At 63.5% G+C, this 20129-nt stretch overlaps 1 protein-coding gene across 5 annotated transcripts in view; it reads left to right on the top strand.

Moving 5' to 3' along the window:
* The window catches only part of GRAMD4 (GRAM domain containing 4), a 78068-nt gene extending 59797 nt beyond the window's left edge, over positions 1-18271 (top strand). For 4 of the 5 annotated variants that reach the window (XM_060113345.1, XM_060113348.1, XM_060113349.1 and 1 more), the window contains 15 exons: positions 2970-3031; positions 5165-5297; positions 5671-5696; positions 6281-6372; positions 7668-7759; positions 8864-8912; positions 10079-10150; positions 10532-10575; positions 10651-10760; positions 11494-11648; positions 13206-13350; positions 14113-14206; positions 14960-15044; positions 15886-15954; positions 16162-18271. In XM_060113345.1, coding sequence (XP_059969328.1) covers positions 2970-3031; positions 5165-5297; positions 5671-5696; positions 6281-6372; positions 7668-7759; positions 8864-8912; positions 10079-10150; positions 10532-10575; positions 10651-10760; positions 11494-11648; positions 13206-13350; positions 14113-14206; positions 14960-15044; positions 15886-15954; positions 16162-16269 — 1336 coding nt within the window. In that variant the 3' untranslated portion in view covers positions 16270-18271. The remainder of the gene's footprint in view (positions 1-2969; positions 3032-5164; positions 5298-5670; positions 5697-6280; positions 6373-7667; positions 7760-8863; positions 8913-10078; positions 10151-10531; positions 10576-10650; positions 10761-11493; positions 11649-13205; positions 13351-14112; positions 14207-14959; positions 15045-15885; positions 15955-16161) is intronic. The other variant, XM_060113346.1, reaches the window with a different exon arrangement.
* Positions 18272-20129: the final 1858 nt, after the last annotated feature.

The raw sequence follows: 20129 nt of genomic DNA, 5'->3' as shown, positions 1-20129 counted from the left end.
TGCGTGTCATCCTCCTGTGCTGCACCGCCCACCGTGTTGATTGGGGCTTTGGCCGGGGCGCCCGTGTGGGAACTACACAGAACCTGGTGACTGCCTCCTGTGCCCAGCCTGGCCCTGACATGTGGCCCTGGCACCCCCTGCCCATGAGCTTCATCATCTGTCCTGCGGCCTCGGGTTGTTGCCGGGGGGGATAATTAGATTCTAGAAAAGCCCTCCAGGTGCACTCCACGTTAAACATCAGCGGAGGTTGTTCCAAAACATTTAGAAGAATCCACAGTTATTTAGGAGTACAAGGGCCCTTTCTTCTGATGAAGTGAAGTCCCGGGGCGTTCGTGCTGCTCTGAGGCCTCCGCTCACTCCCCACCTACCCGGAGCTGCGGGTGGGCCTGGCTGGGAGGCCCTGATTCGCTGTCTGCCCTCTGCTTTCCTCTTCATGTTTAGAACATGATTGCTGTGCGCTGTGTTGACAGTCTGTTTCCCACGTCCCATGCACGTCACAGGCACTCACGATGTTCCATATGTGGTGTGACAGGAAGAAGGTAAAATTCCCCGCCATCTGGAACACCTGCGCCCGTGTTGCCAGCCGTCTTTCCCTGCAGGCAGCTAGCAGCCCATTTATACCTAAATACCTGTCCGATTCTAGCGGTGATTATGTTGGAAAGATCACACAGCCAGTGGCTGTGCAGTATCACAGATGCAAGCCAAATGGTACCAAGCACAGCACCCCAGACAGCCCCGCCGGCCACTCAGACCCCAGGCCTACCTGTGGCTGAGTGATGCGTGTCCTTCGGGCCCACGAGTCCTCAGTAGCACACCTGGGCCCGGGCTCTGGTGGGAGCCCATTTGTTAGTGCTTCCTGTGTGAGCTGCCTCTTCAGGACCCCCGGCCGGTTCAGGGAATGTCCTGGTCCGGAGGCCTGGACACCTGCCCAGGAACAGAGGGAACCCAGTCTGGAGTCTCCTGCGTGCCCCAGCTCCCCTCCTGTTCCCAGTAAATCCCCGTTTGTCAGTAGCTCTGAGCATGGATGGCCATTTGGGCAGCCTGGCCACGGGGAGGGGTGGGCGTGGAGGCCTAGCCCCCTCCTCTTCCACCATGGCTCCCTTCTCTGGGACCCCCCTCTGTCTCACGGTTCCCTGTCCACTGCTTCACGAGGCTGCAGGCTCGCCCCCTGCTCACCCTGCCCTCCTCGGATCCAGCTTGTCCTCCACGCTTCCTGCTTCGGCACAGCGTGGCCGGGATGGGTTGCAGTTACAGGTTATAAACCCGCAGAGCGGGTCAGTTCACGGAGATGCTGGAGTGGGGTTGTTACCGGGTCTAAGCTGGTACTGCTCACTGCACGACGGGCCAACATCGAGAGGCGAGTTGTTGGGACAGGGAGCAGCAACTTTATTCCGAAAGCCAGCAAACCAAGAGAATGGTGGCTCGTGCCCCAAAGAGCCCACTTGCCTGAGTGAGAATTCAGGCTCCTTTTATACGAAAAGGGGAGGGAGAGTAAAGCCAAACGCTTCCTGGTTCCCATCAGCCCCCAGAGAGGATGTGTTCATTTCTTCCTCCCTGCAGTCATTCACAGGTGGGCCTGGGCAGGAGGTTTCCTGGGAGCTAAACAGAGGTAATTTAGCTTAACGCTCATTACTGGGAGGCAGGGATCCCAGAGATGGGCCACTATGTATAATTTAAGCTTATAGGCAGCATCCCTTTAGCGATGAACTTGTGATAGGATACAGAGGTTCTTCCCTTTTACAAGATCACGTTGTGTTAACAGAGCAGGATGCCGAGGGTGCGCACCTGCCGAGGGTCTCCCAGCCCCACTGTCTCTGTCCTGGCAGAGCCCTCCGTGCCCCACCCCCCCAGTCCTGCCGAGGTTTGCCTGGGTTGCCACTTTTCCCACATCCTGGGATCTCTGCTGCACTGGGAACCACAGCAGCAGTGTGGCGTGTTGGTAGCCCAGGCCAGTGCAGGGTGAGGAGGGCAGGTGGGCTGGCCAGTCAGGGACAGGGCACTGCCCAAGGGAAGGGGGTCCAGCCAGCGGCTGGGGGCCAGTCCGTCAGGGCCTGTGGTTGAAAGTCAGGTCTGTGGTCAGGATCTGGCAGGTGGCCAGGAACTCCAGGGAGGCTCTGAGGCCGGGTGACTGCTGTAGTCAGGTGCAGCTAGGCCGCAGGGGCAGGGAGCTGGGCAGGTGGCCGGCATGGACCAAGCTGGGACCTGTGCACAGCTTGCCAGGCAGGGGCTCACCCAGGCTGTGGCCTTGCATGGTGCTTGCTAAATATGTGTGTCGCTGAGTAGTACCTTTTCATTAGCAGGCCAAGTAACTAGTATAAGAGCTGTTTATTCTGAGCTTAACATTAAATAAAGCAGCAGATGGGTCAAAATTAACAGGAAAAGAAAAGAGTTGTATGTTTGAGACAGTGTTTGGTCATCAAAAAACAAGAAGAGTAGGACTTCGCTTGTGGCACAGTGGTAAAGAATCTGCCTGCCAATGCAGGGGACACGGGTTCGAGCCCTGGTCCAGGAAGATCCCACAAGCCGTGGAGCAACTAAGCCCGTGCGCCACAACTACTGAGCCTGTGCTCTAGAGCCCGCGAGCCGCAACTACTGAGCCCACGTGCCACAACTACTGAAGCCCCCGCGCCTAGAGCCCGTGCTCTGCAACAAGAGAAGCCACCGCAATGAGAAGCCCGTGCACCGCAATGAAGAGTAGCCCCCGCTCGCCGCAACTAGAGAAAGCCCACGCACAGCAATGAAGACCCAACGCAGCCAAAACTAACTAACTAACTAACTAAAGGATGCCCATGAGGAATGCAGCTCTGTGCTTGCCCTACTGCCCTCACCCGGTGTTTGAGCTGAGCAGCCAGGACCCCAGAGGGATCCCTGAGGGTGGCCCCGTGGGCGCGGGAACCTTGCGAAGCCCGGACTCATCATGCTGTATCTTGAACTAACAGAGATCTTGCTTATTCTCCCCTCTCTTTAAGAGCCGAGGAGCCGCCCGCTCAGCAGCCTCCGAAAGGGCAGGCCCAGGGCAATAATGGAGCAGGTAGGCCTGGGGGACGGAGATGGGGTAGGGGTGGGGGGTTGGTTCTGTTCCCGGGTGCACCTGCTCACTTCCGGGGATCCCCTCCTGTTGGAACTGGGTGTCTCTGATTACCGGTTGGTGAGTCTCCATAGCAGGTGCAAGGCATTCGATCAAAACATGACTTTATTTTCTCCTAAAAATACAATGCGACGTCTCTCCCAGCCCTTCCCCAAAGAGGAATCATGTCGCGGTCACACTGGCTGCTTGGCCCCTGGCCTGGCGACCTGCTTCCAGAGGCCGGCTGTCCTGACAAGGGGGTGAGTGGGGAGGTGGGGTCAGCTGCAGGCCTTGTGCCCCAGCACCCCCAGGTCAGGACGCAGAGCTCTTTTCAGTGCCTTTTCTTCCCACCCCGGGCTCCAGTTCCTTATCCGCCTCCACACTTGGCACTTTCTGAAGTTGTCCTTCAGAGGATGGCATGGGAGGAAACTGGGCTTCTCGAGGGGCCGGATTTGTGGTGGACCCAGGCCCCTCGCAGGCTGAGAAGGTGGGAGAGGGAATAGGGTTAGGGTTGACGGTAAGCCCCTGCCTGTGCTGGGGGCTCAGAGGGCTACACCAGGAGGGCCTTCGGTTAAGCCCTGCCCAGTGTAAAGGTGAGGAGACCAAGGCCCAGGAGGGAAGGCCTCTCAGGCTTACGCTCCAGGTGGAGGCTGAGCTCAGACCAGAGCCGGCTTCTGACCCCCTACCTGCCGTCCAGAGAGGGAGACGCCTCTTTCCCAGGGCCCCGGTGCTGGACCCCGCAGACAGGCCAGCCGGGTGCGGCATTGGCTGCTGTGTCCACTGGGTCATAGTCCCCTTAGGTTCATGACCAGTGGCCCAGGTTCCAAGCCAGGAGCAGCACTAGGGCCCCCCACCCCGCCAAGGCCCCTGCTGTGTGTGGCAATTGATGAGCCTCCTGCACTCGTGGGAAGTGTCAGAGGAGAGTCTTTCCACCCCGTCCCCACAACGAGGGTCACCGTGTCGTGCTCTGTGTGGGAGGTGGGGAGTGTGGGGAGGGAGGGAAGGACCCCACCAGGTGCAGCCCCGAGGACGTAGGTGGGGGGGGACGGGTGCTCTGCGTGGTGCTGGGGCAGAGCAGGGCTGGGGAGCGCCGTGAGGCCTGTCCACTCGGGCAGCGCACCTGACCTAGACCCGGGGTCGGCGGACTACAGCTCCCCATCTGCCTTTACATTGAAAAAAATCTTTTTACACTTTTAAATGGTTGGAAAAAAATCAAAAGGATTTGACACGTGAACGTTACATAAATTTCAAATTTCAGCGTCGTCAGTGTGGTTTCATGGGGACGCAGCCACGCCCGTCCCATTACTCACTGTCCACGGCTGCTGTCCAAGCGGTTATAGGGCTGAGCCTGCCTAGGCTCTCACCCTAAAGACCCTGTCGTGCCCCAGGTGGGCTGCGAGAACCCAGGGCCCTTGTCGCCCTTCCTCTGGGCATTTCTGAGCCTCGCGGCCTCTGTGTGCACCGGCCTCCATCCCCCCGGCCTCCGCTCCGTCCCTTCGAGCTGGCAGCACACGACCACCTGCGTGCATGCCATCCCCCTCTAACTGTGGGGGGACGGCGCCCCCTGCGGGCGACTCCACGACCTGCTCTCCTAAGGGACAGACTTGTTCCACGGGATTCGGGCTGGTTTTCTCGAGTCTGATGTGGGTGACTTCACTCACTGGGGCCCCCAGCGGACCACAGCCCCTGACGCATGCCCACTGGCTGTTCCCCAGGGTCCGGGTGTCCCTGGGAGTGAGCCCACCTGGCCACTTCCCAGACCAACCAGTGTGCCCGGCGGCGGGGGGTGGTCAACGCAGCGCCAGCAGTGGGCTGAGAGCCCGCCTGGACAGCACCTGCGCCTGGGACAGCCTCCAACAAGCCGGGGGTCGGTGTGAGGAACACGGGGGCCCCCGGGGTCTGCGTTGGTTGGTTTGCACCTCGTGGGGAAGTGGGTTGGGCTCTGTTCTCAGGGCACCTGGCCCCTCACAGTTCTGGCGTGGACGTGCCCTCGCTGGCCCGGCCGGGAGCCCCACCCACCAGTGCCCCTGCGTCTGCTGCTCTGTAAGGCCCCTCTCAGCCTGCTGCCCTCACCTGGACCCCCACCCCGTCCTGCAGACCGACGGAGCCAGGGGCTGTGCCCCCGTGTCCAGAAGTGGTTCTATGAGAAATTCGGGGAGTATGTGGAGGACTTCCGGTTCCAGCCCGAGGAAAGCACGGTGGAGACGGAGGAGCCCCTCAGCGCCCGGAGGTGGGGCCCGGCTGGAGGTTGGGGTGGAGGGGTGGCCCCCGGGGCCCGGCTCTGCGGCTGTCCCGGCAGGACAGGCCTCCTCAGGGCCGGCAAGCAAAGCCGGGGAGGTTGTGCGGGGGGCGGCCGCACGGCCGTGCCCCCCAATCAGTGGTCGTACTGGTGCTTTGCGACAGACACCACGCGGGGACGGTGGCGACCCCGAGAGTGCCCGCGGGCCGGGCTCTCAGACTCGGGTGGGGGCAGCGTGGGCGGGAGACGAGGAAGCCGCCCCCCGTGGGTCACCCATGCTCCCCGGGGGCCCGCAGGGAGCTGCGGGGTCAGGACGCGGCTGCAGCCAAGTGGGTGCTGGTGCTCATCTCTTCCCCCCTCTTAGGTTGACCGAGAACATGAGGAGGCTCAGTAAGTACCCGGCGTGGACTTAGTAAGTACCCGCTTGTCGCTGTGGCTGTGTGAGCCGCTGGGGCCGGGGCTGCCCGGGCGGTGACTGCGGTCTTGCACTGAACTGGACTTGCTTCTGGAAGCATGTTTTTCAGGAGTTCCCAGCCCAGCCTTCTTCCTAAGGCTGTGGGAAGTATGTCCCAGGCCCACCCCGTCTGTCTGTCCGCCCCTGGCCCGTGGCCAGAAGCCGAGTTTCCCTCCGGGCCTGGGAGCCCCAGCAAAACGTGGTGCTTCTCCAGATACTTGTCAGGGCCCGGGGTGTGCGGACTAAACCCCCATTCCCCGCCTGCGGGCACGGGCCGGGGCAGACAGGCAGACAGACGTCTCCCCGCGAGGACGGAGGACGGGCCGCAGCCCGGGAGTGGCCGCGGGAGCGCTGGCCTGGGGTCAGGCGCGCCAGGAGCCCGCGGCAGTTGGGGTCTGCTTTGCTCCTTTTGGTTCCCTCCCCGGCCCCGCAACGCCAGCTGGTGCAGCAGCCGGACCGCCAGGTGTGTCCGAGGCCCGGGCTGGCGCTGGCCTGACTGCGTGGTCCCTTCTGTCCCCAGAGCGGGGTGCCAGGCCTGTCACCAGCTTTGTGAAGAACCTCTCTGCCTTATCCGACTGGTACTCCGTCTACACGTCTGCCATCGCCTTCACCGTGAGTGCTCCCCGCGGATGGGTGGTGGGGTGTGCACCCTCCCTGAGGTTTCCTGAGGGACCCACCCATCCCTGCCGTGTGGGACGGCTCCCGGCCTCGGTGTTTCCGCCTGTAAAGTGGGCTGCAGGGCAGTTGTAAGGACTGGATAAGGGTGTTGTGGGGTGCAGCCTGGGGCTGGCAGTGGGGCTCCCCGCCTGCCCAGAACCCTGCAGCAGCGTTCTCGGGAGAGGGCCTCGTGCCAAGCTTATGGTCGACTTTCCCAAGTGGGTTGGGGAAGGGCCGGTGGGGCGGTCTGTCTGCTTGTGCAGAAACCAGCCGTCCCTCCCATCCGGCATCGGCGGCTGGGGGAGGCTCCTGGCGGGCGCACAGTGGCCTAGGGGCCAAGCAGGCCACCAGGCCTGGGGAAGGTAGGCGGCGTTGGGCCAGCATCACAGGGTGCTTTGGGGAAGATAGGCCCAGTCGCAGTCTGAATTGTCCTGTGGTGGCTGCTCCCAGCCCTGCCCGGGGAGACCCTGCCGTCCAGTGGGAGGAGGATGGAGAGGGAGAGCCACAGCCCCCAAAGGCCCCATCTCTGCAGAGGCCCCCATAGGTGGCCTCCACCTGAGAGGGTCCTGAGGGCCGCCCTGAAGCCCCAGGGGCCCCCCGTCCACCGGGGAGATGGGTGTTGTGCACTTGCAGAGGACAGGCGGTGGTGGCCAGGGGCCAGCCCCCTTCCCCCTGGAGGTCTCCTCTGGCCGCCCTTCACAAGCACTCTGCTCTACGGGGCCCTGGCTGCTTTGGGTCCCAGGTCCCTAGTTCCGCCTGTGGGTTACGGCTGAGCTAACCCTGCCCGCCGTTCAGACCACCTGCCAGGCCTCCTCCTGAACCCACTGCGTCCGTCCCCTACCCTCTCTGAGCGCCAGCACTGTGCCCAGCACCCTGCCTGCCCCGTGCGGCAGGGTAGACTGTCAGCAGTGCTGGGTATGTGGATGCCTCCGGCTCCGGTAGGTGGGCCCGCAGCGGCGCTGGGCCAGGACCTCTCTGTGGGGTCAGCCCTCCTCCTGTGATCCCGGGCCACGTCCAGGCTGCTCCCCGCCCACCCAGAGCAGTGTTTCCGTCTCACCTCCTCCCCAAGCGGGTTTGTCTACGCTGCGTGCCCTGGTCCTCGGGCCTGCAGAGGGCCGCTGGGGCCTGGTCTCCCTGCCTGCGAGTGCCGCCTGCCTGGCTGGGGGAGAGAGGGATCTGGTCTGTCCTGAACCATGCGGGCAGGTCGCCTAACCGTCTCCCTCCCGACCCATTTCTCTCCAAACCCGCAGGTGTACATGAATGCCGTGTGGCACGGCTGGGCCATCCCCATGTTCTTATTTCTAGCAATTTTGAGGTTATCCCTCAATTACCTCATAGCCAGGTAGGTGCGCCGGTTTGTGGTGTGTGCGCGGCTGTGCTGTCTTCCTGCGTTACACGCACGGCAGGGCACCTGCCGAGCCGGCTCTGTGTCACGTGCTGGCGTTTTGGGAGGTTGTCCTCTGATAGTCCCCGAGCCCCCAGGAGGATGGTTTGCTGCAGCGGGCAGGGTGATTCCCAAACCCCAGCAGCTCTTTCCAGCAGGCTGCTGGCGGGTGCCGGTTTTGGGGCCACTCTGGCCCCTCCTCTGGTCGTGCTGCTTTTGGGCAGGAAAGTCACCCCTCCACACACACCTCAGCAGTGACATCCCAGTGGGCGGAGGCGAGGTTGATGGAGCTGCAGCGGCTCTGTGCCCTGCGAGGTCCCCACTGGTCGGGGTGCAGGTGCCGGGGAGGCGCTGGGACTCAGCAACCCCAGAGCCCAGGGCCATGCGGTGTCTTCCCTGCGCCCTCTCCGAGCACCTGCTTTCCATCTCGAGGCTGGGGGCGGGCGGCGCTATTGGAAGCCAGCACGCTGGGGTGGGAACCCCGTGTCCCCGGGCCCTCCCGGGTCTGTGTGGACCTGAGGTCGCCCCACAGAGTGACCCCCAGCTTCACGTCGGGCCTAACAGGAGGGCCTGCCTTCTGTATTTTCACTGAGCCGTTCAAAAGTTCACTTTACGCACAGTTTTTCTAGGTGCTTCTCTGCGGTTGCCTAAGTTGGTTCGTTTGAAAGTGTTTCTCATAGAAAACTTTTAAGCGCTTGTGAAAGGGTTCTCCGTGCCCAGGCTAGACGTGGTTCACTAAAGTTGTTGCTGTTGCCACTTCCTTGACTTATTTTGAGAGGCTCGTCACCTCTGGGTGCTTATAAATGTGTGCCCACCCCCAGGAGGGCCCCCGGGGAGGGATCTGTGGGGGTGACCTGGGTCATCTCCTCTCTGGAGCCTAGGAGGGGGCCCTGGTGGTCTCAGCAGACGGCCGGGTGTTTCTGAAGCTCCTGTCCCAGTGGCCAAAATTCCCGGGGGCGGCTCCTCCTTGGGAGCGCAGGCCTGGTGACTTGACGTCACCCCTCTACGGCCACCGCCTGCAGACGATGCCGTTGTAAAGGCGTGCTGTCTCCTGTTTGCCAGGGGCTGGAGGATACAGTGGAGCATCGTGCCTGAAGTGTCCGAAGTGGTGGTGAGTCCTGGGAGGGGCTCCGTTGCCTGGGGGGCCAGGCTCTACCTGCCAGTGCTGTGCGGGGGCCGCGGGTCCCCCAAGGCCTCCAGGTGCAGCTGTGTGGACGGCGGCGGGGAGCCCTGCCAGGCGAGGAGAGGTCGGGGAGGAGAAGGGCAGCCGCCCCTATCCAGAGCCCTGCGTGGCCGCACCCTGACCCCTCGCCAGCTGATGCCCGAGCGCCCTTCACGAGCCTGGGCTTGGCTGTGTGAGAAGCAGGTTGGCCTGGCCGGGCCTGGCTTGACCTGACCCTCCTCAGCTGGGACGTGATGTGGAGGGGAGGTAGCGAGGGGGCCCCTGGAGCCTCTCATAGCCTCCTGTGGAGGGAGGTGAACGATGGACGGCCTGGACCAGTGGCTGGCCGCTCAATTTTGTAAACAAGGTTTTATTGGTCTCCGTCCCGCCTGTCCATTTACGCTGTGGCTGCTTTGGGGCTGCAGCAGCCAAGCTGCTGCAACCAACCATTGGGCCTGCAGAGGCACACGTGCTTATCACCTGGCCCTTTACAGAAAGTTTGCCCACCACTCTACGGGGGACTCTGGCCCGTGGGGCTGAACCACCGGGCACAGGCAGGAGGGAGGCCATGGTGCGTCCATGGGCTTCATCAGGTGTTTGAGCACCTACCATGTGCGTGGAGCACACAGTAGGGGTGCAGGATGTGGTGGTGTCTGCAGGGGCCCCTTTAGACAGGGGTCAGGGAGCGTGTCTCTGGGGAGGCAGGCCTGTGCCCTTTGGCCCTGGTACCTGGAGGTCTTAGGGAGGTTTTTGCTGAATGAACTCAGACAAGCAGGACAAAGTCAGGCCCCCCTGCTGGGGCCTCAGTTCCCCCGCCTGTGAAGTGTGGGGTGGGCGCAGGCTGTGGTCTCAGATGCGCCTCTGAAGGTGATCTGTTCAAGCAGCCCTGCCCACCTGGGGGGCTGCCTACCACCCTCTCAGGCACCAGACGGGTGTCAGCTAGCACAGCTGCCCGTGCTGCCCCCTCGGGCTGGGCCCCCCAGGGATGCCCGTCCCTCTGTGTCGGGGCAGCAGAGACCTGGTCCCCGGGCTGGGAGGCCTCCTTGCTGTTTTTGTCAGTAATTTCTCTGAACTGTTAAATTTCAGTGGAAATTCTCTTTCCCCTTTGACTGAAGGAGCCTCCAAAGGAAGACCTGACCGTGTCTGAGAAGTTCCAGCTCGTGCTGGACGTTGCCCAGAAAGCCCAGGTACCGCTGCCGGGCTCCAGGCGGGGGGACCCCAGCTACCCAGCCCTCCAGACCTGGCTTGTCTGGGAGCTGACAGCCGAGACAACCCGGTTGGTGGGGAGGGCCCTCTTGGCTTGGTCTGACGCCGGTGCCCCAGTTGGTGGAGGCCCTCCTGACCAGTGCCAGGGGAGCTCCCGGGAGGGTGCAGGCCTGGGTCCCTCGTCTCGAGTGGTGCCTTAACCCCTGATTCGGACCTGACCATCACCCGGTCTCGGCCTGGGGGCGGCTGGGCAGGACCATGGGCTCCGTGGCGCCGGCCGTGGTCTCCTGGGCGCTGGGCATCTCCAGCATTGCCCTGTGGCCCCGGGGGTGTGTCGTGACCGCAGCTGCTTCTTCACACAGAACCTCTTTGGCAAGATGGCCGACATCCTGGAAAAGATCAAGAAGTAAGTCGTCAGCCCCTGGCCGGCCGCGTGTACGCTGCGCCTGCCACCTGGCTGAACCTCTCCTCTCCCTTCCAGCCTGTTCATGTGGGTGCAGCCTGAGATCACCCAGAAGCTGTACATCGCGCTGTGGGCCGCCTTCCTCGCCTCCTGCTTCTTCCCCTACCGCCTGGTGGGGCTGGCCGTGGGTAAGGAGCCTGCCGGACGGTCAGCGCGCTGCGCCGTCTGATCCGCACCGCGAGCTCCGTCCACGGTGCGTGGGTGGGGGGCAGGCAGGGGGCGCCCGGCCTGAGCTGGAGTGTTGGGTGTGGCGGTCACACAGTTCAGGGGCCTCATGGTCTGGGCACTGTGCCCACCTGCCCTTTGGCCCCCAGCGTGCAGGTGGGTCCTCGGTCTCTCGTCCCCTCCCCGCCCCCCTCACCAGGAAAACCAGGGCAGGCAAGTGAGGCCGTGGGGGGAATGACAAACGCCAACGGAAGTGCAGCGTGCTCCGGGCTGTCTGTCTCGTTTCTCTGGGGGCCTGGGCCAATGCAGGTGCCCTGACCAGGAGGCGGGAGCCCCTGGCCGTCACTGCCGGCTGACCTAGTCAGGGGCGGGCAGGCTGTGGACGGGTCCCCCGACGTCCTGCTCACGTCCCCTTTGGAGGATGGTGACTCGTGGTTTTGTTTGGTCGGTTTTAGGGACAGGTTAGTGTTTGGCCTGAGCCACTTCTGGGTTGGAGGTAACAACACACACACAGAAGTGGCTTCCCTTTCAGCTGGAGTCACTTCCCTGCCCTGTGTAACCACCCCAGGACCATCGGCCCACACCTGGGTCCCGGGAGGCCCTCCATGGAGCACCTGGCGGGGTGGGGACCGCCGTGCCGGCCACGCGGGCAGGGCCGCAGGGTCCTGGAGAAACGGGACCTCATTCTGCCCCCAGGACTCTACGCCGGAATCAAGCTTTTTGTCATCGATTTTATCTTCAAACGCTGCCCGAGGCTGAGAGCCAAGTACGACACTCCCTACATCATCTGGAAGAGCCTCCCTACGGACCCCCAGCTCAAGGAGCGCTCCAGCACCGCCGTGTCACGCAGGGTAGGCCCCGCGGCGGCCGGGAGATGCGCCGGCCACACTCCGCTGTCCCTCACTTCCGGCTTGCGGGGAGGCTGGTGTCTCTGATTTTTGGGGCCGTTGAAACAGACAACTGCAGGGGTGGATTCGCTGTGACCGGCTCTGCTGTCCCGAAGGTCCAGGGCTGGCCAGCCCTCGGCAGGGGACAGCTGCTGGGGGAGGCTGTGCAGTGCTTGGAGGCTGGTTGGGGGGCCCCTATCTACGTAGACTGGCTGGGGAGTGGGCCCCGCCAGGCGAGGCCGGCCCCCAGGCCAAGGGCAGGAGGGTACAGGGCGTTGGCCGTGACTGCTGAGACCCTGGGAGCCTTGGGAGCAGGGAGCCCTGGGAGTGACTGCTCTCTGGGTGGGTGCCGGGTCCCTGCTGTTCCCGGCAAGGGCACAGCAAGGCCGAGATGAGCACATTTTGTGCTCACGGGCTGGGACTGGGTGGAAGGCCGTGTGGGCATTAGGCACCCTGTCCAGAGCCAGGACGAGGAGGGCAAGCTGGACTTGGTGCTCTTCCTGGGGTCTCAGACTAGTGGGGAGGTTCTGGGCTCAGTAGGACTCCCACGGAGGTGTAGGAGGGCTTCCTGGAGGAGGTGACGTTGGATTTCAGTCTGGTGTATGAGTGTCCTCTGAGGAAAGGGTGTCTGGGAACTGATGCTTTTGTCCGTGGAAGGGAAGCTCTGGGTCAAGTGTGGGTCAGGCTTCCTGGGTTCTAGGACAAAGCTTGTTGGGGCCCCAGACTCGCAAGCCAGGTGTGCAGCCGGGCAGGCAGGAGCAGCCCGCACCTTGGGGAGCCAGTGGGTGGGCTCTGGTCACGCAGACGGAGGTGGACCCAAGGGGTGAGGCCCAAGAGCGGGCAGCCTGGCTCCCTGAGTGTCATGGACCCGAGCCGCTGGGGGTGGGCTTCCCGGGGTGGAGGGCGACCCCACCAGGGCGTCCCGCGGCCGTGTGTCTGCGCGTGCTGCTTGCTCAGCCGGTGTTTACCACCTCGTGTCACGTGGACCCACCTTTCCTTCCGTGGCCGCACGTGTGTGTGGTCCCGTCCGGCCAGCTGTCGGGACACGACAAGGTACGGTGTCCGTGTGGTACCTGCACCCCCACGCCGTGCCCTGATGCCACGCGTTGCTGTGGTCTGACTCTGTTTGACTTGCCAACCTTGCTCTTGGTGGCCTGTCCCGCGCGGCCGGTCCCGGTGTCCGCAGCGCGGGCGTGAGCGCCTGACGGTTCCGCACTGACCGCACGTGCTGGGTCGGGCTCGGCACAGTGCCTGGGGCGTGGCGTCGCGGGGAGAGGGTCTGCCCGCCTCAGCCGGGCTGCTCTGCCCAGACGGTGGCTCATGGGCGAGGACGGGACCCCACGTCTGGGTGTGCCTGCCTCTCCGCTCCTCCGTCCACGTGTGCACAGAGGGGCCTGGGTGGGGTGAGGGTGCGTGCGTGTGTGCGTGCGTCCGTGCGTCCCAGCTCGGCCCCGCCCCTCTCCCGCCCGCCCACCCACCGCGGCCGGCGGGGCTGACGGGGACGTCGTGTGCCCTCGGCAGCCGCAGACGACCTCCTCGCGGGGCTACGTGTCCAGTGCGCCCGCCGGCCTGAACAAGGACGAGGACGCCAGCCGCGTCCATGGCGCCAAGAAGAGCAATTTCCACGAAATCTTTAACTTGACAGAAAACGAGCGTCCGCTGGCGGGTACGTGTGTACTGAGCCCGTGGCCAGGCCAGAAGGGGTCGCCCACCCCAGTGCAGGGGGGCCCGACGGGGGCCGAGGGAGGGCCGCCCGCCCGCCTCCTCCTTCCCGGGCTTCCTGGGCGGGTGGGTCGGAGGGGCCGAGCACGTCTGCAGTGGGTGGCTTGACAGCGGAAAGGCAGGCCAGCCGGCCCCGAAGCGGAGCCGCTGAGCGCCACGCATGCAGGGGCTTCCCGGTCCTGCCTTGGCCAGCTCGTCCCTTGCTGTGGCCTCCTAGAAAGCTGGGTGGTGACAGGTGACTCGGGAGCCCAGGGCCCTGCTCGGCCTCCCCCGAAACTCCTACGCTTCCCGGCTCTCCGTGAGGCGGGTCGGGGGCCCTTAAACGGTTTGGCCTCTGTCGTGTGTGATACCAACTGCAGAAAGAGAACTTTGGAGAATTTAAGTTTTGACCTTCTCCTGAGCCCTCTTTCTGTTGACCCAGACCGTGAACCTTGAGAGTCGTGGCCGTAGTTTGATTTACTTAAATTGTGCTTTTCCTTTAAAAAAAAAAAAAAAAAAAAAAATCTCTGCCCATTGACATGGGAGGGGAAACATCTGCTTTCCAGAGGCTCTCAGAGGCCACTTTCCTCCCACTGTGGGTTTCATCTGATGGTGGAGGGTGAACGTCAGTACATCCTTGAAAAGCCAGTGCTGATGGTTCCAACATCAAGTCAGAGGGCGGGTATTTCCAGTAGGAAAGGTCACGGGCCGCTTTTGTCCCCGTCAGTGTGTGAGAACGGCTGGCGGTGCTGCTTGATAAACAGAGACCGGAAGATGCCGACCGACTACATCAGGAACGGGGTCCTGTACGTGACGGAGAAGTGAGTGAGGCCGTCGGCGGCTGCGGGCGGGCGTGCCTTCCGGCTGGGGCCAGGATTAGAAGGGGGCTCCTCGCAGGCCCCGCGGTCCAGGGCGGCCCAGCCGTGGGGACCCCTAGCCCTGCCGAGACCCCAACTCCTGCTGACTCCCGGCCCCCGGGTGGGGAGGTACTGTCTCTGAGTCGGATGCAGCCGCGGCCGCAGGCCGTCATTTCCCCAGGGCCTGGGATGCCCTGGTCTGGGTGCTCAACGTCGTGTGATGGGAACCGTGCGGTTCCCCCAGCCAGGGCCCTGGCCCCAGGGCTGCAGCAGGGTTCTTGTTACCCTCCTTTTGGGGCGTAGCAGCCCAGCTACCCCCAGGGGTGGGAGGGGGCGGAGCAGATGCAGGGAGGGGTCTGTTCTTAGTCCTGGGGACCCTCGGCCACCTCGCCCCCCACTCTCAGCCAAGGACCACCTGTTCGTCTCTACCCCCTCGCTGGAGGAACTGGCCTCAGGGACGCACAGGTTTCTTATTGGGCGTCCCGGGGATGCTCACGTCATGGGAACGTGAGTCGGGTTCAGTGCAGAGCAGTGGGTTTTGAACCTGAGAAGCTGTGAGACTGGGTAAAAATGAAATCAGTTATAAGAGGCTGGCGCGTCGCGGCAGGTGAGGGGGCCCTGTGTCTGGGCTGTGGCTGCAGCTGCCGGGCACGGTCCCCTCTGGCTCACCTGCTGGGCTGTGCTCTGTCCACCCCTGCCCCCCGCCGCCGCCGGTAGTTACCTGTGCTTCGAAAGCTCCAAGTCCGGCTTCTCCAAGAGGAACAAAGTCATCAAGCTGGTGGACATCACGGACATCCAAAAGGTGGGTGCGGCCCCTGCTCGCCCTCACCCCCAGTCTCAGGAGCGGAGGAGCGGCAGGGTTGCGAAGCCGGCGGCCGAGTTGGGAGCGGGGTGCGATTAGAACAAAACGAGGGGTGCCGTCTGGACGGTCGGGCAGGCGGCGTTTCTCCCCGCGGCAGGGCCCCGCTTCTAGGCGGTGTCTGTGTGGAGCCTCGTGGCCCGTCGGGGGGTATCCACACGCCGTGGGCTGTGCCCTCTCTTCTGCCTGGTGGACCAGCGTCTGGCGTCCTCGCACGGAAGGGGGTGGGGGTGGGGGGTGGGCAGTGAGCTGGGCCCCGGCAGCCGTCTGCCCCTTGGCCCTGAGACGCTCCCCCAGGGCAGGCTGTCCCGGCTCTGGCATTTTCAAGCACTTTCCGTCGTGTCACGTGGAGCAGGCACAGGTGTGCGCAGAGCCTGACACACACACCTGGTGGGGGAGGCCAGGCCCACCCGCGCCCCCTCTGGGCCTCCTGGGTGGGCCCCCAGGGGTCCGCCGGGCAGCGTCTCCTTCCCTCTGAGGGTGTGTCAGGAGCACCCCTGTGGCTGTGGTGGGTCCCTCCCTCCCAGAGAGCTGTGGGGTCGGAGGAGCAAGGTCGGGCTGGGGGACCTGCTCCCCCCACGCAGTGCTCCTTGTGGGGGCCCCGACAAGGCCGGGCGGGAGTGTCAGCGGGTCTGGTGTTCCGCTCACACCATCAGTCCTCGTTCTCTGCTGGCTGGGGAGGCCCAGGCCCGTGTGGGGCTCCGTGGAGAGCGCCCTGGGGTGTGGGGAGGGTGGCCCCATCTCCAGGGGGGCCGGTGGTGACAGGCACGCCGTTGGCTTTCAGTACAAGGTCCTCTCCGTCCTCCCGGGGTCGGGCATGGGGATTGCCGTGTCCACGCCATCAACACAGAAAGTAAGTGCTGGGCGGGGGCCGGGGAGGCAGCGGCGGGGGCCCGGGAGTGGCTCTGAGCGCAGGCTGGCCAGGCTTGCGGCTGGGCAGAGGGGCCTGGGAAGCACCCTCCCTCCCTCCCGGGGCAGGAGGCTGCGGCCCAGCACGGGGCCGGCTCCGTGTGGACCTGGCCGCGCGCGGACTCGCTGCCGGTGCTTCCTCTCCCGCCAGCCACTGGTGTTCGGTGCCATGGTGCACAGAGACGAGGCGTTCGAGACCATCTTCGGCCAGTACATGAAGATCACGGCGGCGGCGGCGGCATCGGGCGGCGACAGCTAGTGTTGGCTGGCCGTGACGCCGCTGGGAGTTTTTCTTTTTTTAACAATTTGGTAGTGGAGAAAAATTGGACATCCTCGTGATCTTTTGCAATAACCCCCCCGATCTGTGGTTTCTATTGCGTTGACCCTGCGTTTTACAGACCCCTTTGCTCAGGGGTCGGGACTCTCGAGGGAGTGTCTTGTGGACGCGAGGCCACCGGGAAGGATGACACGCAGGACACACCGCCAAGCACAGCTGCGCCTTCTCTGTCCCCACCGGGCGGAGACCGGCGCGGCCGCACCCCGGCTCTCGGAGGCCAGCAGCTTTGCCACACCAAAGCCATACGAGGAGCACACGGGGCCCTCCCCGGGGTGAAGGACGCCGGCGATAGGTGACGTGGGGGCCCCTGGCCAGCGCCATGAACCGGCCCGTCCTTTAGGGAGACCCCCATGCACGTCCTGGGAGCGCAGTGCTGACCAGCTGGCCGGGGGCCCCAGATCAGCTCCTCAGGAGGATGCGGAGCGCCGTGCGGTGCAAAGGCCCAGGAGGACGGCCGCTTTGGGGGTGCTCCGAGCCCTGGGGCCGCCCCCGCCTCCAGGCTGCTGTGCCAGGGTGAGAGCAGACCAGAGCGCCTCAGGCCCGAGGGGGCCCAGGCTGGCAGAGGGCCTGCCCGTGGGGGCGGTGCGGGGACGCTGGGGAGGTCAGCCGGCTTTGGGGAGTGACCGCGAGCAGAGCCCAGAGCTCGGGGTCCGCAGCCCTGGTGCCTGCACACACTCGGCGGGGAGTGGGGGGAGCCCTCGCCCTCGGGGAGGACAGAGCGCGCGCCTCGCAGGCCCGGCCCTTCCCTGAAGCCGGTGTCCCATTGGGACTGACTGGCCGAAGGCCTCGGGGACGGACACGCCCAGGAGACGGCAGGGCCGGTGGGGCCACCCCCTCTCGGCACACTCCCGACACGGGCACCTCCGGCCCCTCAGCTTGTCCTGAGTCCTCTGGGTGTCACGGAGATCGTTGTTTTTTGAAGAAACAGAAGATTATATTTTTTACAGAGAGCAAGCTGTTTTTCTTATTTTTGTATCGTTTTTCAGACGTAATTTTTACCTTTGCTCCCCATTTGCTGGTTGGGCGGGCGATTCGGTGGCGTCACTCCTGTCACCCCTTGGTGAGGGGACCTCGCGGAGTGTGCTCGGGAGCCACGCCCACCAGCCAGACAAGCACACACCCCGGCCCAGTCATGAGGTCCCGGGGCCCTGCAGTGGCCGCCCAGCTCCTGGTCTCCCTGGCGTCGGTGTCTTGTGACCTTTCAGAGACGAAGGCAGAGCCCGCCCGAGACCTGGGCTTTGCCCCGCAGTCGGTGCAGGCAGACCGAGTTCTGGGGGGGCTGTGGGTATACACCCAGTGGGACCCCCTCTGTGCCCGGGGCAAGGCAGGGTGGGCCCTGAACTGGCGCCGGGTGACTGTGGGGCAACACCCGTGGGTGCTGCTCAAGCCCCACTCCCCGGTGCTGCTGTGGGTTCGACATGTGTCCCTGTCAGCACTGTGGGACTCTGTCCCCACGCACTGTGGGTGTGTCCCTGCGTGGAATGGACTTGCCTCCTTCAGAGTGGCGTGGTTTGGTTTGAGTCCCTTCTGAGGAGCAAGGGAGATGAAAACTGACCACGTGCAGGATGGCCGTCCCCAGCTGCACAGTGGCCCACGGCAGGTCCCTCTTTGGAAGCCCAGGGCCCCTGCCGGGAAGAGCGCGGGCCTGTGCGGGCTCCCTGTCAGGGAGAACCTGGAGTTTTATTGAGTTGTGTAAATCTGGGCAGATGTTTAATTTCTGCGACTAATCACTGAACTAGAATGAATGTTAAATTTTTTATGTCTGGAGCTCGAGTCTATTTTGGATCTGTAAATACTCATTACCAGTGTAACTTTTGTTCAACAAAAGGATTGTACTGTATGAAGAACTGATGAAAAAAATGCCCCTGTAACATTTTTTTAAGAAAACCTTGTTTAAAGAAAAAGTCTTGTATAAATTATAAATTTTTATTTAAATAAACCTGTAATGCTTTGTGCTAAGGTTGGGGGGCTCAGTTTTCCTGGCAGGGTTCCCGCGCACCATGGGCATCTGGAGTGAGACAGGCTGGCACCACGGGCCCCTCGCGGTGGCCCAGGGTCCCTGTGGCCACTAGCACTAGAGGGCAGTGGGGATTTTGGCACCAAGGCCGAGGAGTGAGGTGGGCACCCAGGGAGTGGGCTGGGGGTGGGGGAAGCTGTGGACATTGGGAGGAGGGAGGCAGGGGCCCAGCTTCCAGAAGAAGGAAGCCAAGGATGGGTGGTGGCCAGTGGGGGAGGGGCGTCCAGAGGCTGGCACATGCCACGGGTGCGGGGAGCTCAGGGATGGGGCCGGAGCAGCACTTGCAGTTTGGGGTACAGGTCCTGGCCCCGCCCAGAGGCGCCTCCCCTCGGGGGCCGTGGGCATCCCTGGGACCAGCTGCTGCCTGCAGCCCTCCCCGCGGCCTGAGGCTGAGGGGCCCTGGGCAGAGGGGTCCTTCGTAGTGCTTGTGGTTCAGCTGCTCCAGTTGCTGGCGCTGGACACAGAGGGATGCAGGAACCTGCCTGGCTTCTGAGACCCCCAAGGTCGCACACTGACCCAGCCCCCTGCGCCCCCGGGAGGCAGAGAGGCCTGCCCAGGTCCCTCAGGGAGTGGCCAGAGCTGGACGGAAACCAGGTCCAGTGGGCCAGCTCCGCGGTGAGGGGGACGGCCTTGGATACCACATCCGTCCACCTATCCCTTCATCCATCCACCTGTCCATCCGTCCACTTCCGGCGCTGTCCTAGGCACTGGACACAGCAGTGACGGGACAGCGGTCCCTGGGGAACCTGGCAGACATCAGACGCCCCTGGGAGTACTGTCCCCTCGCCAGTGACTCTCCTGACGACACACCCAGGCTGTGATTTTGCAGCTAAAATAAACCTCCTGGTCCCCTACCTATGCTTGAAGTTCCCACTCAGCCTCTGCCCCTCTTTGTGGCGGGCCCTCTTCTGACAGCCCACGTGCGCCCCTGGCCCCGCAGGGCCAGCCCAACGCCCGTGCCTCCAGCTGCCCTCTCGTCCACAGTGAACCCCACTCCCTGGAGGGGAACGTGGGGTGAGGAAGGGTCGGGAGCTCAGGGCGTCGGGGGGGGGCAGACTCCCACCCGCCGCGCAGGTGGGCCTCCCCAGGTAACGGCCCCGATTCGCGCGTTTTACAGAGGTTTTGTTATTTCATGTGTCGGTGAAGCAGCACACACGTGGCTGGTCACTGTTGAAAACGTGCAGCAACCTTCTTTAGTCCCCGTGGTTTCCTCCGCAGGCCTATATGTTTCACTGTGTGCCTTTCAGGGCATGGCTCTGAAGGCTGCTCTTGGCTTTACCTTTTACCTGGGGGTCCATGGGACAAAAAAAGGGGCCGTGGTGCCCCTGTAGAGCTTGGGCCTTTGTTCCTGGGGAGACAGAGCCCCAGCAGGGCTCCCAGCAGGAGCCACCACTCTGGCTGCAGATCAGGGCAGCAGTCACCCCAGGGTAGTGGGTGTGGAAAGGAACACAGAGGGAAATGAAATGCATGTTCTTGTTCTTGAATCACGGTTCTCTTCATAGGTCCTTGCTGTTAATAGCACAGCATTTGGTGAGTGAATTTTATGACTGTGTGATGGGTAAATAAATAAGGTCACACGCTTACCACAGAGGGGTGCTGATGACGAGCCCAGGATTGTAATGCTGTTCTCCCTGCAGTATTTAACCAACGGGCAAAGCCGAGTCCAACGTCATTCACTGTAACAGAGACTGGAGTGAGGGGTGAGGTGACCCTGAAGGCCACCGGAATCTCGGGGAGCAGCCTCTGCCTGGGAGCTGAGGGTCCG

The sequence above is a fragment of the Mesoplodon densirostris genome, chromosome 11 (assembly GCF_025265405.1).
Source record: "Mesoplodon densirostris isolate mMesDen1 chromosome 11, mMesDen1 primary haplotype, whole genome shotgun sequence".
In the NCBI taxonomy this organism is placed as follows: Eukaryota; Metazoa; Chordata; class Mammalia; order Artiodactyla; family Ziphiidae; genus Mesoplodon; species Mesoplodon densirostris.
The sequence above is the reverse complement of the archived record's forward strand: the minus strand, read 5'-3'. Positions and strand labels throughout refer to the sequence as shown.